The sequence below is a fragment of the Xyrauchen texanus genome, chromosome 48, assembly GCF_025860055.1.
Source record: "Xyrauchen texanus isolate HMW12.3.18 chromosome 48, RBS_HiC_50CHRs, whole genome shotgun sequence".
Taxonomy (NCBI): Eukaryota; Metazoa; Chordata; class Actinopteri; order Cypriniformes; family Catostomidae; genus Xyrauchen; species Xyrauchen texanus.
In genome coordinates, this window is record NC_068323.1 from 5,672,929 (window position 1) to 5,692,182 (window position 19,254).

At 38.5% G+C, this 19,254-nt stretch overlaps 2 protein-coding genes across 8 annotated transcripts in view; both read left to right on the forward strand.

Annotated features, from left to right (window-relative positions):
• LOC127639893 (SLAM family member 6-like) overlaps window positions 1-19,254 on the forward strand; it is a 27,616-nt gene continuing 8,362 nt past the window's right edge. The window contains exons 1-14 of one of the 7 annotated variants that reach the window (XR_007970025.1): window positions 1-339; window positions 2,177-2,272; window positions 3,987-4,316; window positions 6,376-6,660; window positions 6,775-6,894; window positions 7,022-7,057; window positions 7,686-7,724; window positions 7,812-7,853; window positions 7,930-7,986; window positions 9,116-9,154; window positions 9,242-9,283; window positions 9,370-9,417; window positions 10,867-11,232; window positions 11,449-11,618. Coding sequence is in view for 6 of the 7 variants with exons in the window: in XM_052122206.1 (XP_051978166.1) it covers window positions 294-339; window positions 2,177-2,272; window positions 3,987-4,316; window positions 6,376-6,660; window positions 6,775-6,894; window positions 7,022-7,057; window positions 7,686-7,724; window positions 7,812-7,853; window positions 7,930-7,986; window positions 9,116-9,154; window positions 9,242-9,283; window positions 9,370-9,417; window positions 10,867-11,232; window positions 11,449-11,543 (1,641 nt within the window). In the remaining variant the exon portion in view is untranslated. Of the gene's footprint in view, window positions 340-2,176; window positions 2,273-3,986; window positions 4,317-6,375; window positions 6,661-6,774; window positions 6,895-7,021; window positions 7,058-7,685; window positions 7,725-7,811; window positions 7,854-7,929; window positions 7,987-9,115; window positions 9,155-9,241; window positions 9,284-9,369; window positions 9,418-10,866; window positions 11,233-11,448; window positions 14,081-18,525; window positions 18,673-18,904; window positions 19,235-19,254 lie in introns of those variants that run through there. The other 6 variants (XM_052122206.1, XM_052122205.1, XM_052122207.1 and 3 more) reach the window with 6 other exon arrangements.
• Window positions 15,018-19,254, forward strand: part of zgc:194627 (uncharacterized protein LOC799208 homolog) — a 17,880-nt gene continuing 13,643 nt past the window's right edge. Inside the window, exon 1 of the mRNA XM_052122222.1 lies at window positions 15,018-15,093. Within this exon, the coding sequence (XP_051978182.1) occupies window positions 15,047-15,093 (47 nt within the window). The 5' untranslated portion in view covers window positions 15,018-15,046. The remainder of the gene's footprint in view (window positions 15,094-19,254) is intronic.

Consider the following 19,254-nt stretch of genomic DNA (forward strand, 5'->3'; position numbering starts at 1 on the left):
AGCGCTTTCCCAAAAACTCGCCCCCGAGAATACTGGCCTGGACGTTTTTAGCCATGTCCATGATATGTGTTCCTCTACTTTTTTTCAAAACATGGATTCAATGACTTCGTTCCAGTTTCACGAGTGCAGATATCGTTTATCAGTAGCTAATGTCAGTCAGTGATATCTGTCGGTGTTGTTTGTTGCTCAATCGGTGCTGTACCACAGGTGTGCCTCAGAAACACATGGGAACAGTTTATTAACTTTATGAATTCCTCTTCATAAACAGACATTTGAATGAACTCTACGTCGAAATGAAGAACCCGTTTCCCCTCTTTTTATTATTTTTTCATCTGGAAGGTAAGACGCAAATTTAACTTTCGGTTTAACGTTTCAGTACATGTGACAAGTCCGCGCTCACGCTAAATTTCGAAGGTGTTCTGTGTGTTTTAGAATGTCGTTAAGTGGTTTCTAAGGTGTTCTGAGTGTTTTTAGAATGTCGTTAAGTGGTTTCTAAGGTGTTCTGAGTGTTTTTAGAATGTCGTTAAGTGGTTTCTAAGGTGTTCTGAGTGTTTTAGAATGTCGTTAAGTGGATTCTAAGGTGTTCTGAGTGTTTTTAGAATGTCGTTAAGTGGTTTCTAAGGTGTTCTGAGTGTTTTTAGAATGTCGTTAAGTGGTTTCTAAGGTGTTCTGAGTGTTTTTAGAATGTCGTTAAGTGGTTTCTAAGGTGTTCTGAGTGTTTTTAGAATGTCGTTAAGTGGTTTCTAAGGTGTTCTGAGTGTTTTTAGAATGTCGTTAAGTGGTTTCTAAGGTGTTCTGAGTGTTTTTAGAATGTCGTTAAGTGGTTTCTAAGGTGTTCTGAGTGTTTTAGAATGTCGTTAAGTGGATTCTAAGGTGTTCTTAGTGTTTTTAGAATGTCTAAGTGTTTTAGAATGCTATGGTTTCTAAGGTGTTCTGAGTGTTTTTAGAATGTCGGTTAAGTGGTTTCTAAGGTGTTCTGAGTGTTTTTAGAATGTCGTTAAGTGGTTTCTAAGGTGTTCTGAGTGTTTTAGAATGTCGTTAAGTGGATTCTAAGGTGTTCTGATTGTTTTTAGAATGTTGTTAAGTGGTTTCTAAGGTGTTCTGAGTGTTTTTAGAATGTCAGGTCTAAGTGAGTTTCTAAGGTGTTCTGAGTGTTTTTAGAATGTCGGATCTAAGGTGGTTTCTTGAAGGTTGTTCTGTGTGTGTTTTAGAATGTCGTTAAGTGGATTCTAAGGTGTTCTGAGTGTTTTTAGAATGTTAAGTGGTTTCTAAGGTGTTCTGAGTGTTTTTAGAATGTCGTTAAGTGGAGTCGTAAAATGTAAATGACCAATTGCAGAGCCGAGGATAATGCCAACTGAATTCACAAATCATGATGAATAACATGCAACATCATTTACATGTCTACGACAGCGCATAGTGTGTTTATAGCCAACATAGTGTGTTTCAAATCAACATTTGAATTTCAAACCGCAAACTATCTGTAGGCTACTGCGGTTGTAGTTAAAGAGTTGCAAAAGTGTTCTGAGTGGTTTTGGAATGTTGCTTTGCGGTTGCTTGGATGTTTGTGGTGGTTGTTTGTAGGGATGGGCATTCATCAATAATTTGGTATTCAAATATTTAAGCTCATAAAAACAAATATTTGCATATTCTATTATTTACATTTAAGGTAATTAATGATGAAGGGTGATACAGTCATAAAAGTTGTCTCCATTAAAAAAAAAAACAAGCTTCAAAAATCCAAAACTCTGATAGAGGATGGCAAGGGAACATATATTTTTACACTTCTCTCATTTGTTTGTGCAGTCCATTTCTCCTGTGCTGCAATATTCATATAAGCAACAAACCCCTGAAGCAAATATTCACACTTTTCATGAGATTATTGCTTGAACATGCATGTCCCAGGTTTATACATGTTTATATTGCATTTGAACTATACTGAAAAATAAAGTACAATTATACCAGCCTTTCTACAGTATTAGTACGGTACCTGCATGTCTGACTAAAATATGGATTTCTAAGTTGAAATTGGTGTCAAACATCTTGAACTATTACTGGTATCGCTAGTGTGACAACCCTAGTCAACAGTGTCCAAGACTTACTTTTCAACTTATTGTTTAATGATATTACTGACCATGAGTTTAAAGAAACAGAGTAACTGTACCTGTTTGTTCTTCAGGTGTGTTTGATGATGTAACACATGGAGAGAAGACAGTGTTAGCGATGGAGGGAGATTCTGTCACTCTACATACTGATGGTATTGAAATACAAAGAGGTAATCTAATACTGTGGATTTTTGAGGACACTCGTTTAGCTCAAATGATTTTGGAGACCAGTAAGCCCGTAAGGTACAATGGTGAAGATAAGAAATTCAGAGGCAGTCTACACATGGATGAACAAACTGGATCTCTCACCATGACAAACATTACAACCGAACACTCTGGATTTTATGAACTAGAGATCCACGGCACTAAGGTGTTTTCCAAGAAATTCAACGTTTCAGTACATGTGACAAGTCCGCGCTCACGCTAAATTTCGAAGGTGTTCTGTGTGTTTTAGAATGTCGTTAAGTGGATTCTAAGGTGTTCTGAGTGTTTTTAGAATGTCGTTAAGTGGATTCTAAGGTGTTCTGATTGTTTTTAGAATGTCGTTAAGTGGATTCTAAGGTGTTCTGATTGTTTTAGAATGTTGTTAAGTGGTTTCTAAGGTGTTCTGGGTGTTTTTAGAATGTCGTTAAGTGGTTTCTAAGGTGTTCTGAGTGTTTTTAGAATGTCGTTAAGTGGATTCTAAGGTGTTCTGAGTGTTTTTAGAATGTCGTTAAGTGGTTTCTAAGGTGTTCTGAGTGTTTTTAGAATGTCGTTAAGTGGTTTCTAAGGTGTTCTGAGTGTTTTTAGAATGTCGTTAAGTGGATTCTAAGGTGTTCTGGGTGTTTTTAGAATGTCATTAAGTGGTTTCTAAGGTGTTCTGGGTGTTTTTAGAATGTCGTTAAGTGGTTTCTAAGGTGTTCTGAGTGTTTTTAGAATGTCGTTAAGTGGTTTCTAAGGTGTTCTGAGTGTTTTTAGAATGTCGTTAAGTGGTTTCTAAGGTGTTCTGAGTGTTTTTAGAATGTCGTTATGTGGAGTCGTAAAATGTAAATGACCAATTGCAGAGCCGAGGATAATGCCAACTGAATTCACAAATCATGATGAATAACATGCAACAACATTTACATGTCTACGACAGCGCATAGTGTGTTTATAGCCAACATAGTGTGTTTCAAATCAACATTTGAATTTCAAACCGCAAACTATCTGTAGGCTACTGCGGTTGTAGTTAAAGAGTTGCAAAAGTGTTCTGAGTGGTTTTGGAATGTTGCTTTGCGGTTGCTTGGATGTTTGTGGTGGTTGTTTGTAGGGATGGGCATTCATCAATAATTTGGTATTCGAATATTTAAGCTCATAAAAACGAATATTTGCATATTCTATTATTTACATTTAAGGTTATTAATGATAAAGGGTGATACAGTCATAAAAGTTGTCTCCATTAAAAAAAAAAAACAAGCTTCAAAAATCCAAAACTCTGATAGAGGATGGCAAGGGAACATATATTTTTACACTTCTCTCATTTGTTTGTGCAGTCCATTTCTCCTGTGCTGCAATATTCATATAAGCAACAAACCCCTGAAGCAAATATTCACACTTTTCATGAGATTATTGCTTGAACATGCATGTCCCAGGTTTATACATGTTTATATTGCATTTGAACTATACTGAAAAATAAAGTACAATTATACCAGCCTTTCTACAGTATTAGTACGGTACCTGCATGTCTGACTAAAATATGGATTTCTAAGTTGAAATTGGTGTCAAACATCTTGAACTATTACTGGTATCGCTAGTGTGACAACCCTAGTCAACAGTGTCCAAGACTTACTTTTCAACTTATTGTTTAATGATATTACTGACCATGAGTTTAAAGAAACAGAGTAACTGTACCTGTTTGTTCTTCAGGTGTGTTTGATGATGTAACACATGGAGAGAAGACAGTGTTAGCGATGGAGGGAGATTCTGTCACTCTACATACTGATGGTATTGAAATACAAAGAGGTAATCTGATACTGTGGATTTTTGAGGACACTCGTTTAGCTCAAATGATTTTGGAGACCAGTAAGCCCGTATTGTACAATGGTGAAGATAAGAAATTCAGAGGCAGTCTACACATGGATGAACAAACTGGATCTCTCACCATGACAAACGTCACAACCGAACACTCTGGATTTTATGAACTGGAGATCCACGGCACTAAGGTGTTTTCCAAGAAATTCAACGTTTCAGTCCAAGGTGAGTAACTGAAGTAGCAATTATATTATTTAGATCAGCACTCTTTTTGAATTTGTATTAATGTGTATTTTAAGCTACTGTTGATCAAATTTTGTTTAACACCACCACACTAAACTTGTGGCTATATCACCCGACAGATAGCACTGGGTGGCTATAGAAGTCACACCTGGGTGTGTGGGGGATACAGGAATGTATTTTAACAGGAAGAAAATTTAAATGCTTCTCCTTTAATGTTTGGTTTTATGGTTTTCTATAGTCAACTTCAGAGGTGAACCAGAGCCTTAGTTTTAAACAAAACACGACCTCCCATTCTGCTCAGAACCAGAAAACAAATATATACAAAGGATATCTATCCCTATAAAATGAAATTATTTTATACAAACAGAAGCTCTGTGGCGGCATTTGCTTTCGGCACCCTAGAAAAGAACTGTTTTCAGTGGGACCTTCATTCAAATTAAGCTTGAACCATAGATATCCCTATAATCAGGGGTGGATTTAGGCATGGGCAGCCACCCACAACCCCGTCTCCTAGAGATGAACGTAGTTTGGTGTGAAAAGTGCAAATCAATCCCAAAACAACAGCAAAGGACCTTGTGAAGATGCTGGAGGAAACCGGTAGACGAGTATCTACATCCACAGTAAAACGATTCCTATATCGACATAACCTGAAAGGCTGCTCAGCAAGAAAGAAGCTGCTGCTCCAAACCCACCATAAAAAAGCCAGACTACAGTTTGCAAGTGCACATGGGGACAAATATCTAACTTTGAGAAATGTCCTCTGGTCTGATGAAACAAAATTGAGCTGTTTGGCCCTAATGACCATTGTTATGTTTGGAGGAAAAATGGTGAGCACCATCCCAACTGTGAAGCATGGGGGTGGCAGCATCATGTTGTGGGGGGCTTTGCTGCAGGGGGGACTGGTGCACTTCACAAAATAGATGACATCATGAGGAAGGAATATTATGTGGATATATTGAAGCAACATCTCAAGACATCAGCCAGGAAGTTAAAGCTTGATCGAAACTTATTGTGATAACATTGTGGAAGGAAACCCAAAATGTTTGACCCAAGTTAAACAGTTTAAAGGCAATAATACCAAATACTACCAAAGTGTACTACCAAACGTTTGACCCACTGGGAATGTGATGAAAGAAATAAAAGCTGAAATATATAATTCTCTCTGCTATTACTCTGACTTTTCACATTATCAAAATAAAGTAGTGATCCTAACTGACCCAAGACAGGGAATGTTTTCTAAGATTAAATGTCAGGAATTGTGAAAAACTGAGTTTAAATGTATTTGGCTAAAGTGTATGTAAACTTCTGACTTCAGCTGTACTGCTTTTAAGAACACTGACGTGCGGTTCTGTACAGTGTGACATCACAGTAACTTTAATGTGGCATTACTGAATTACCGCATCGCCATTTTTGTGACCTCTGCAAAACGTTTTTTTATTTTATTTATAAAGCCTCTTAATGATACTACTGTTTAATATTCAGGGCCCAAATTGTATTTTTTCTTTCAATAAAGTGATATTTACAATGATATACTGGTAGGCGTGTGTACATATGTATATAAATATATTTAAATGTCCATGAAAGTCACATTTGCCAATAATTGTGTTGACCTCAGACCTTTATTAGCTTAGGGTAAGGGTTAGGTCGCTTGAATGAAAGACATGAATTCTGTCATCATTAACTCGCCCTCATGTTGTTCCAAATCCGTAAGACTTTCTTCTGTGGAACCCAAAAGGAGATGTTACGCTGAATCTTAGCTTCAGTCAACCATTATAATTTAATCTTTTGTCCATACAATGAATATCAATGGTGACTGAGGCTGTCACTATTACAAACATCTCCTTTTGGGTTCCTTGCAAGAAATAAAGTCACACAGGTTTGGTGAGTAAATAGTAGAAATGGTAGAACATGCTGCCAATTTTCGGGTGAACTATCCATTTAATATCAAGAAAAACCACATTGACAATGTGGGTATTAACAATAAACAAACAAAATAAAAATATTGGCAATCGTGGTAATTAAATTCTCTGATGTTTTTCAGCTCGTCTGCCGGTTCCTGTGATCACCAGAGACTCTTCTCAATGTTCTTCAAGCTCTAAATGTGTGTTGGTGTGTTCAGTGGTGAATGTGACACAGGCGACTCTCTCCTGGTACAAAGGAAACAGTTTATTGTCCTCCATCAGTGTGTCTGATCTCAACAGCAGTCTCTCTCTACCTCTGGAGGTGGAATATCAGGAGAACAACATCTACAGCTGTGTGATCAACAATCCCATCAGAAACCAGACTAAACATCTCAACATTACTGAAGTCTGTCAGATGTGTTCAGGTATGACCGCAGAAATGGTATATTGGTTTATTTAGTTTATTTCGGTTGGTCACGCTCAGGGACGTCAGTGGTGATGTTAGTGACAATAATGATAACATCTCTTTCTCATTTTAGCACCGGGTCTGTCCTCCGTTTATATAGTGCTGATATGCGTTTGTGTCCTGGTGCTGTTTGTCATTGGAGTGGTTTACTGTTACCACAAGAAGTGTAAAAAAGATAAAAAAGATCAAGAAGGTAAGTGTTACCAAAAGCTACTTCTGCAAGAGAAAAATATGAGCTTTACTGTGCGAAAGTATAGTGAAAATATAGAAAATGTTGGATTGATCTACATTGTTTAAATCAAGTGATTATTTTCAAACAGGCCAACCTGCTGAAGAATGTTTTCAGCTAACTAATGGTAAGAAACTATATTTTACAGTGCGCAATAACTCTGTTGTTTTTATATGTGTTCTACGTGGCTGCATTATGTCAGTCTATTATGACATCAAACACCTTAAAGGTAAAGTTCACACGAGTAGAAAACATACCTGCAATCTAGTCGCCTTTTGGCAAAATTGGTTATTCATTCATTCATTTTCTAAGCTGCTTTTCCTAAGCTGGGTCACAGGGTAGTGCTGGAGCCTATCCCAGCTGTCTCTGGGACGAAGACAGGCCAGTCCATAAAATTTGTTGTTTCTATTTTCCTTTCAAAAATGTAAGAAACAATGGCATAGCCCCAGTCATCTCATACGAGTAAAAATACTTGGGTTTCATCACTTTTTATAGTTTTGAAATCACAAGTTACAACATGTTCTTGCCATACACAATGTGATGAGATTCAATGTCTGTCCACACTAAACACGACTCATGGCACAATCACAGAAATCTGAACATATTTGATGTGTAAATTGTAAGGAAGAGTTCAAAGTGGATGGGTTGTCCGCTGCAACGCTGCATTCAAACAAGGAAACAAAGTGATGGACAGAAAAATTCAATGTCGACTTTTTGACTGGTGTCATTAATTGAAGTCTGTGATTGTTGTTAAGGTTCAGTCCCTGGCAATGAAGCTGATGAGCGGGATGATGGTAAGTTTATGCATTACTGAATCTCTCTATGTTCTTGTGTTGGTAAAGAACTATAAACAACCGATTATGATCTGTGTTTGCTTTCAGCTGGGGTGGAGACACCTAATCAGGAGATCGATTCACAAAAGAGTGAGTTACTTTACAACTGTGTGTGCTGTCAGTTATAAGAAGATACACTTTCTGACTGTTTTTATCATTAAAACAGTTACGATTCCTGAGGAAGATGATGATGATGATGATGACAATATCTTTTCAAATGATGGTAAGATATTGTACGACTGAATCCCTCTGCACAGTCATGTTTGTAAAAAGCAGCAATTGCAAGAGATTATATTTTTCTTTGTCTTTATTGTATTGTTTTGTTTGTATTAGATGTAGACGATATTTCAGTTTCATCGATTAATTTGCGGCAATTGTTGCTTTTTCGAACTATCGGTTATCGGCAAAATTTCATTCCGATAGGTTTTTTATTATTATTATTCCACCGTGACCTGATTCCACCGAATTCTGAATGATTCTTCAGTGTCACAGCGGCCTCTAGAGGTGAATTTTATTTTTATTTTATCCTGTTTTCTCCCAATTTGGAATGCCAAATTCCCACTGCTTAGTAGGTCCTCGTGGTGGTGCGGTTACTCGACCTCATTCCGGGTGCTGGAGGACAAGTCTCAGTTGCCTCCACTTCTGAGACCGTCAATCTGCGCATCTTATCACATGATTTGTTGTGCATGACACCGCGGAGACTCGCAGCATGTGGAGGCTCATGCTACTCTCCACGATCCACACACAACTCACCACACGCCCCATTGAGAGCGAGAACCACTAATCACCACCACGAGGAGGTTACCCCATGTGACTCTACCCTCCCTAGCAACCGGGAGAATTTGGTTGCTTAGGAGACCTGACTGCAGTCACTCGGCATACCCTGGATTCGAACTCGCGACTCCAGGCAATGAAATACTCAGCCCCCCCTCACGTTCGGATTTGCTACATCTAAATTTGTCCTCATTGACAATATTCATCCATATTTTGATCCAAACTTGAATTCATTTTTTATTTGTATTAAATGATCGTGTTCTAAATTGAAGCGAGGACATGCAAAGAAAATTGTGACTATATCGAAACGTGCATCGTTAGCATATACATTGTGTTTCTAACTTCATATGTTGTGAATAATAATAAACCTTATCCCTCATGAAATCTGTGTGAAACACAGTTACACACAAAAACCTTCACCGGCTAAATATAAAGACTATAAAAAGCTTAATTTGGTAAATACATAAATATAGAGCATTGTAACAGTGCCAAGTTTCTGACACTAAGTGATGGACAGAAAAATTCAGTGTCAACTTTTTGACTGGTGTCATTAACTGAAGTCTGTGATTGTTGTTAAGGTTCAGTCCCTGGCAATGAAGCTGATGAGCGGGATGATGGTAAGTTTATGCATTACTGAATCTCTCTATGTTCTTGTGTTGGTAAAGAACTATAAACAACCGATTATGATCTGTGTTTGCTTTCAGCTGGGGTGGAGACACCTAATCAGGAGATCGATTCACAAAAGAGTGAGTTACTTTACAACTGTGTGTGCTGTCAGTTATAAGAAGATACACTTTATGACTTCATGATACGATGTTTATCATTAAAACAGATACGATTCCTGGGGAAGATGATGATGACAATATCTTTTCAAATGATGGTAAGATATTGTACGACTGAATCCCTCTGCACAGTCATGTTTGTAAAAAGCAGCAATTGCAAGAGATTATATTTTTCTTGGTCTCTGCAACATGTGGAGGCTCATGTTACTCTCCACGATCCACACACAACTCACGCCCCATTGAGAGCGAGAACCAATAATCGTGACCACGAGGAGGTTACCCCATGTGACTCAACCCTCCCTAGCAACCGGGCCAATTTGGTTGCTTAGGAGACCTGGCTGGAGTCGCTCAGCACGCCCTGGATTCGAACTCGTGACTCCAGGCACTGACTTACACTCTCTTCAATGGCACGAATGGTATAAAGCTCCTAGATCACATCTGATTTTCCACAACTCATGTTGTCTGGAGTTCTTCGTATACTGAATGTTTTTGGACAGATATTTTATTCAATGTTTTGTCTGCGGAACGTCCCAAAAACACTTCAAACTGCAGTACAACCAATTGAAGAGACTATAAGTCTATCCCTCACAACCTCATTGTCATTCCCCTTAAAAATCAAAGATGGCGCTAGCATGAATAAAGTCTATAGATTTAGCTGATTAACAGATCACACAGGTTTAAGTCTGTGTAATTTATGAATGGCTCAAACCTAAAATATTACAGGACTCTCTTGCACAACAAACTAAATTAAAGGAATATTCCGGGTTCAATACAAGATAAACTCAATCGGCAGCATTTGTGGCATAATATTCATTACCACATAAAATAATTCAGACTCGTCCCTGTCCCCATATAATATGATCTGCTTTTCAGCAGATGTATTGCACACGTGATCACTGCTGCGTACGTCTGTCTGTCTCTCTCTCTCTCTCGGCGGCCTGGACTGACACTTTGTTTATCCTTCTCAGCTCTCAATGCAAACACAAAACAGCTGTTCGAGGTGATTTCCCACAGGTGTCAATCCTTAGTGCACTCATTCTGTACAGATGTCGCTCGGCCACGCTCCTATCACCACTTTTGGTGGCATATTTTTAAAGAAAAGGGAACTATTTTTTATTTTTTTGTTGTAAACATTGTCACAAATGCTGTCGATTGAGCTTAACTGGTTTTGAGCCCGGAATATTCCTTTATTACAAAGGAACACCTCGGATGACTCCTACCAAGCATCAGTTACTAAACTAATCAACAGAAACAAGAGTATTAAGCACACACTGACAGACTACTTCTGACTCCTACTGACCTATTGCTTATCCAGAGAAACACCATTAAAGCAGATATTTTAAATGAAGCATTGCTGTTAAGCTGTTTTAATTTACAGTGAAGAACAAGAGAACTTGAAGATTGTGGCAGGAGCGAGTGTTCATATATATACAGTATAATATAAAATATTATTGAAGAATTTGATTTTGGAGTGCAACTTACTGAAAGGACCTCATTCTATAGTTAATCCCAGAAGGTCTGAAAAACTGTTCCTGTTTGTTCTCCAGATGTGGATGTGTCTGATGCTGAGAGAGATAAAATGAAGACCTTGTCAGTAAAGGAGGGAGATTCTGTCACTCTGCAGACTGGGGTTACTGAAGGACAGGAAGGCCAGTTGATTCGGTGGAAGTTTGCTGCTTCCAAAGGATGTGATGAAACTGGTTTATTTTGTGTCATAGCTAAATGGAACAGAACGAAAAATGAGGAATTCTTAAATAACAAAGGAATATTCAAAAACAGACTTTCGCTAAACAACCAGACTGGATCTCTCACCATCACAAACATCCGAGTCCAAAACGCCGGGCATTATAAACTACAGATCACCAGCAACAGAAATACGTTTCGCACAAAGACATTCAGTGTTTCTGTCAGTGGTAAGACCTGGCCACGCCCTCCTCCTCGTCACACACATGAAACTGTTTACCCCTCTGTCAACCCTTTTATGTAACCATCCTAATCTTTCGTAAATAGTTTGTCATGCAAATCACATCATATTTCCCACAATGTTTAAAGAATTATCAATTAACACTGATCAAATTTCTCTCTCTCTTTTTTCTGGTACCTATTGTTATTCTTTTGTTTTCTTACAGCCTCTGCAGAACACAGAGAGGAAGATCCAAATGAGACTGTCTTGTCTTTGATAACAGAAGAGGATCCCAACGACACTGGTTTTGAAACAATGTAAAGCCACATTCCATATTATTTTTACATTTATCAGCCTCTAAAATCCCCCCTGTATAAATGAGTGCTAGCTGCAGAGGTGTATTGTAACACGCTACATTTACTTGAGTCAATTTTTGACTCCAGCCAGGTCATCTAAGCCTGCAAATTGCCCCGGTTGCTAGGGAGGGTAGAGTCACATGGGGTAACCTCCTCATGGTGGTGATTAGTGGTTGTCGCTCTCAATGGGGCGTGTGGTGAGTTGTTTGTGTATCGTGAAGAGTAGCATGAGCCTCCACATGATGTGAGTCTCCACGGTGTCATGCACAATGAGTCACGTGATAAGATGCACGGATTGACGTGGAGGAGACTTGTCCTCCGCCACCCGGATTGAGACGAGTAACCGCGCCACCACGAGTACCTACTAAGTAGTGGAAATTGGGCATTCCAAATTGGGAGAAATGGGTATAAATGAGCTGAAGCGCTCAAAACAAACATTATCTTTCATCACGCAATGTCTTCATTTTACACCACGTCGAGCAGATATTTCAAGATTAAACTTGCAGCTTTAAACTTAAGAAAACTCGTTGCGATGATGAGTTTTGGCGATTGTGATAACGTGAGCTTGCCTGTGTTGTGGTGTTGGTCATTTTCAGGGTGATTTTGTAACTATAGGCTCTTATACATTTTTAAGTATATATTTTCATATCAGTACTGAAATAAATCGGTGTCTACTGTATAAATCCATTAACTCTTCTACCGACCTCTGGCTAGCTGTGTATGAAATCAACCAGTGTGTTTGTTGAGCTTCGAAACACAATTAAAGTGCTTCTTTTGATTTGGTAATAGGAAAACATACTTATGGAAGCTTTGCAGACCGCTCTGTTCAATGATTAAGCCTTGATCTTTTCTTTTTTAACTCTGTTAGTATTAGATTTCATACCTATTACTCCATGCATGTATCATGATGGTTGTTTGTTGACTACAAAATTTACAAACTTATTTTAAAGTGAAATTGGAAACAGTAGGTTGATTTTCTTTAGCTGAAATCTGAAGTCTGTACTTACCGAAATGTGAAACACTGCCCCCAGTGGCCAAAGCGGTAACTGTTGTTGGGTTCATGGGCAGGTGTGAGTAGAGGCCTGCACGGGCCTTAAAATGAAATGTTTCATGGGAGGGGGAGCTCCATTTTCTAGTGAACTGACCAAGGAGGGGTGCCAAAAGCCAAACCCTAGCCACAGGGGGAGGTAAACAGTTGAGCTGATGCAAAAATGTCTGAAAGGAGATGCCGCTTGTCATGAGTTGGCATCATGTGACCAATCCTAGGGTACCGCCACTCTTGGAAACAACATGTCGACTTTCTGTGTGGCCATGTTGAAACTTTAAAGGTCTTAAGAAAATTTCACATTGAATCATTTCAGATATGAAGGGACCAAGACCCCAATGAGATGAGGTATAGTTAGGTGACCTCCCAGATAGCACACGTACGTCTCCAAGGAGTCTGATTGAGAGCGTTTCATCTGGAAAGCATTGCATTCAAATTGTCATCTGCTAAACATCTTAAAAGGAACATCTGCTGAATGTTTTATTGACATCCAAGAGGAAACATGTTATAGACATATTGCAGATGAGTAAACAACCTAAAAATTAAGTCTTCTAGATGTAAACACAAACGTTAAATAGACGTCTAGGTGATGTATGTGTGCTATCAGGGCTGAGTGTGCAATACAATGTGAAAAAATATTTTTCTTTTTGTTTTTTTACACTACACCAGCACTTATTTGGACCACAATGGACTTGTTTAGAAAAGAGCTTTTTTTTACTCTTGCATAATGGTGCAGCACACTAATCTCAGTATGGGAAGCATTAAAAGCATTACGTGTTAAAATACTGCATTACTGCCTGTTTGGCAGCTTTACCAGTTTTGTCTTGTTTCTTGGGGAATATAAAAAAAAAACACTTGAACTTTTGTGCAGCATGTGATCATGTGAATCAAAATTGGCGAGGATTAGACTTATTCTGTGGGAATCCAACAACATTTCAACTCAGAGAAACCATGAATCCACAAATGTGATGGAAGACCGGACCTAAATCCCATATATCACAAACATCTGAGGAAGTCTTGTTTACGTGCTGCTGACTGCCTCAAACAAAGCACTCATCTTATATGTGTGTCATGCTATGAATCTCAGAAATGTGGGCAGTGCTCTTTGTTGTTGTCTGCTAAATTGTAAATAAAACTTTGTGTCTGATAAATACCTGTGCACTCTGACTCCTGGTCCATAAGCGAGCCATTTGAGCTAGAGACTTGGTGGACTGAGCTTGAGACTTATCATGGCCCATTCAGCCCCCGGTTCACGGCCGGCCCACCAGGAAAATTCCCAAACTTACCAATGGCTAGTCTGCGCCTGATGTAGGCTACACATCTGTACTACTATTCTATAATCTTATTGTATGATCTTCTTTACAACCCTCTTGTAGACAAGCTGTGTTACAAGTCTCTTTATAAACTAAATACACTGTGAATGAGAATTGAATATGAGTTTTTATCAAATAATAAAACATGAAATATGAAATGAATTGTGTTCTTGGTTTATACAGTAGGTGTTGGTAGATATGATGATAATAAAAACTGTCTGGTGAAATCTGTGGATCCAAGTGCAGCTCAAGACATTTGAGCTCTCATCTGTAACAGTATTACTTACAATGTTATTTAGTTGATTATACAGATTTTTACATTTAAATGAAAACACGAGTTCAAACCCTAGTTTAAAATACTCAAACCAGCCCATCTGGGACCAACAATCATGCCACGGTCGAAATCACAGAGATCAAAATTTTCCCCATTCTGATGGTTGATGTGAACATTAACTGAAGCTCCTGACCCGTATCTGCATTGCACTACTGCCACACGATTGGCTGATTAGATAATCGATGAATAAGTAGGTATACAGGTGTTCTGCTCCTAATAAAGGGCTCGTGAGTGTTCATCCGCCAGTGGCGCAAAAAACACAAGGTATGCAACGCGCTGGGGTCCCATGTAAGGGGGGTTTATCAGTTACACTGAGCTAAAGCTAATACAGTAACAGTCCTGCATTAAATGTATAAAGTTACAATGTTCAGTTTTTGTTGTTTAGAGGCGTTGATTCAACTCTGATTATTTTGTTATTCTGACAATTTTTGTGCTTTTTACATCATTTGTAGATAACTGACTTACTGTCATCAAAGTCAGTCTCCCATGTAGCTCTTCAACAGAACAACATGTAAAGTAACAGATATCTGCAGTTCTACTTTCTTTTTACAGTCACCATCCATCAATGTGTGTAATGACTGTGAAACTCTCTTTTTCAACGGCTCTAGTGTAAACGTCACAGGCAATTTAAAAAAAAACACTAGATACCGTTAAGAGAAACCCACAGACGATCAGATTGGTGGATCTATCATAACTCCTCCTTTTCACCTGTCCCCTTTAAATGTGTCTATATATAGATCAGTGGTCTGGCGGCTTTTTTAAAAGTTGATGTCTCAATGATTATCATGTCTTCTTTTTATTCAGTTTTCTACAGTCACCGATGGTAAGATGCATCTTTTTATCCCTTATTTGCATGCCTTTATCAATTTAAACCGCTCAATATTGTTTTTTTTTATATTTCCAGTAGGCTATACAATTTACAGTTTCCAGTGCACTCGTATATTTTGTCTTTTGCTCTGCATATGCATGCATGTAATCCATGCATTAGATTGAATACATGAATGGCACATGTAATACATTACATTAGGGATTGAAGTTCATGTGCAAATAGGGTTACAGTCAGTTATCTAACATGTGACAATGTCTGGTTGAAATCGAAATGTAAGCTAGTCAGAAACAGGTTATATTCAATCATTTAAAAATGTTGCTTAGTGTCCAGTTTCAATTCATATGTCATTGTATGTGTGGTTAAACGTTACTTGAAGTGTGTGTATTCTCACTAAACACTTTTGAATGAAACTGTGAACAAGATATAAAAGTGCTGCACTGGAGTCTTGCAAATACATTTGATTTGCCACATATCTTATATCGCCAGCGTGATACATGGATTTCATTCATTTGTTTGAGCGCTAGTGGTGTTCCTTAATACATCAGGTGAACATGTGGTTCACAACCAATCACTGACGTTTGTGTAGCGAGATTAGCCAATCAAGTACTGAAGGGGCGGATCCGGGTTTTGGAATGCGGAAGTAAACAATTGCAGGGTAAACTTCGACAGCGGTGAATGGGAGATCACGGTGAACCTCCCGTTCTGCTCAGAACCAGAAAAAATGTATACAAAAGGATATCTATCCCTATAAAATGAAGTTATTTTATACAAACAAAAGCTCTGTGCCCAAATTTTGTTTTTTTCTTTAAATAAAGTTATATTTACAATGATATACTGGTAGGCGTATGTACATGTATATATTTAAATGTCCATGAAAGTCACATTTGTCAATATTTGTGCTGACCTCAGACCTTTATGAACTTCGGGTTAGGTCGCTTGAATCAAAGACATGAATGGTGCTATTTCTGTTAAAAAAAAAGCCAGACTTTTGCGGAACATGGACATCGGAGCAACCGGTGTTCGTGTCTACTATCGCCAGACACTACTGAAATATAAGACTCATGCAAAAACGCTACGCGTACTCGGCTTGCTGCGGAGACCAGGCCTCCAGTCCTCGGCGTCGCCTGATGCGGTTGGCCGGGGGAGAGGACGTCGTAAACTGCGAGAAAGCGGAAGCGCTGCAAGAGGGCGGTGGTCCATGCTAGGCGAAAAACAAACCCTAGCCGGCCGGCTCTCCCGTCTATCCTGCTCTCAAATGTTTGCTCCCTGGACAATAAACTGGACTATATCCGACTCCAGCAGGCTACGCAGCGTGAGTTTAGAGACTTCACGGAGACGTGGCTCAGCGACAGAGTTCCGGATGCCGCCATTCAGCTAGACGGGCTCGCCTCGTTTTCGTGCCGACAGAAATACAGCTCTCTGCGGTAAGACTCGCGGCGGTGGCTTGTGTGTTTACATCAACACGCAGTGGTGCAATAACTCTATGCTAGTCTCTAGTTACTGTTCATCGCTGTTGGAGATTGTGACTGTTAGATGCAGACCTTTTTATTTACCACGTAAATTCACCACTGTTACATTCCCCCCAGTGCTAACGCTAAGGAAGCGCTCTGTGAACTGTATGGGGCTATGAGCGAACTGCAGAGCGCTCACCCCGACGGACTGTCGCCGGAGATTTCAACCATGCAAATCTCAAGACAGTGCTCCCTAAATTCCATCAGTATGTGGACTTTGCAACGAGAGGGGCGAACGCGCTTGATCTTGTTTACACAAACATCCCAGGCGCGTACCGGGCGGAGCCCCACCCCCACCTCGGCTACTCAGACCACATCTCTGTTATGATAATTCCAGCATACAGACCGCTCGTCAGACGCACAAAACCGCTTCAGAAGCAGGTGAAAACCTGGCCAGCAGGAGCCATCTCTGCTCTTCAGGACTGTTTTGAGTGTACTGACTGGCACATGTTCAGGGAGGCTGCAACATATGGCGATTCTACCAACTTGGAGGAATACACAGCATCAGTGACCAGCTACATCAGCAAGTGCATTGATGATGTCACTTTCTCCAAGACCATCACCACACGCTCCAACCAGAAGCCGTGCGGAGGTGCGCAGCGCACACGCCCAGAGAATAGACACAGACGATCTGATTGGTGGATCTATCATAACCTCCTCCTGTTCAACTTTCCCCATTAAATGGTGTAAACTTCGACAGCGGTGAATGGGAAATCACAGCAAATATTATTTTCACTTTCCAATTTACTGCAAGAGAAAAAAAAATCCACTCTTACTTTTGAATGACTTTCCAGAAGAGTTAAAAGTAGAGAGCGGCGAATTAAGACAGTAAAGTGGTTAATGATGACAAATTTACTCTCAGCAGCTTTAATATAAACCCTTTCACAGCTGTGGTAATTTTATTATTTTTAAACTAATTTCAAGGTAATATAACACAAAGCATAATGTTATAAATTGTACACTAATTATTTAAAACATTTATAATATATATTTTTTATTTATTTATCTGCGATATTTTACACTTCTTTATATTGATAATTAAGGCGGAAACGCGTCATCACGTCTGTGGAAAAAATGTCTATTCAACTGATCTATTTTTTTTTTGTCTTCTTTATTGTTTTGGTTGATATTATGTGATGTACGTATGCTTTTTCTTTTGTATGTTCCTGTTCTTTGCATTAAAAAAAAAAAAAAAAAGGTAAGCAGTTTGAGTCAGATTCACTCTGTCAGCTAATTAGCCATCACTGAACTCACAACTGGCAGCGCAAACATTTCAAAATAAGAGTCCGATGTATTTTTTTGGGCTTCTTTATAATTTAAAGTCCTGCATTGTGTACCACTTTATTTTCATCTGGTAATTATTGATTGGGATTGGAGTAGCATAATAAACTGAATCTGAGATTTCAAAAAAAAAATATATATATATATTCAACTGATCTATATAAATATAGAATTATTTTCCTTATAATAAATCCTAAGGGGAATATTTGGGGGGGTTATCACAGTCTGCGAACACGGGAGACCAGAAACGCAAACTGATTCGTAATTAAACCTTGTGCGTCCATTTAAAAAAAGTTACTCAGAACAAAAATGTCAGCGTCAAAAAAAACAAACAAAAAACAAAACAAAAAAAACTGCCATTTATATATTAATATTATTTTCCACTTTCACTGACAGACCTGATCATAACTACCAAATGCTATTTCATTTTCAGGAATTTAACCCTTTAAACGCCAATTTGTTTACATAATGCCACTGTTGATTTTTTCTTATTAAACAATTTTTTTTTTTAAATTGTTTTCCATATACTAAATGCTAAGGAGGATTTTTTTTTTTTTTTTTTCACAGCCTGGGATATGTCAATGAATAGCAACACAATTGATTTTGATGCATTATAATTTTTTGTGCTGTGTCACATTACAAAAAAGTAAAAAAAAAAAACAAACAAAAAAACTCACACTCAAGGACAAAAATGTCAGCATCAAATAAAAATATTTGCATGTTTCTCCCACTGTTTACAGGTACTGTTTCATCTACGTGCTGGGACTGTTAATAGATACAGGTAAGAAAAGAGCAGATACACTGGGATAAAAGTCTGAGATCACTAGTGAAAACACATTAAAGATAAATACAAATTATATTATCCACAAACAATTTAAGAGAAAAATAAATTAAAATCTAAAATGAGGCTTTCTTATGGGTTTGTTGCTCAGGAGAAGCAAGAAAATCTGTTTAATGATATTACTGACCATGAGTTTAAAGAAACAGAGTAACTGTACCTGTTTGTTCTCCAGGTGTGTTTGATGATGTAACACATGGAGAGAAGACAGTGTTAGCGATGGAGGGAGATTCTGTCACTCTACATACTGATGGTATTGAAATACAAAGAGGTAATCTGATACTGTGGATTTTTGAGGACACTCGTTTAGCTCAAATGATTTTGGAGACCAGTAAGCCCGTATTGTACAATGGTGAAGATAAGAAATTCAGAGGCAGTCTACACATGGATGAACAAACTGGATCTCTCACCATGACAAACATTACAACCGAACACTCTGGATTTTATGAACTAGAGATCCACGACACTAAGGTGTTTTCCAAGAAATTCAACGTTTCAGTCCAAGGTGAGTAACTGAAGTAGCAA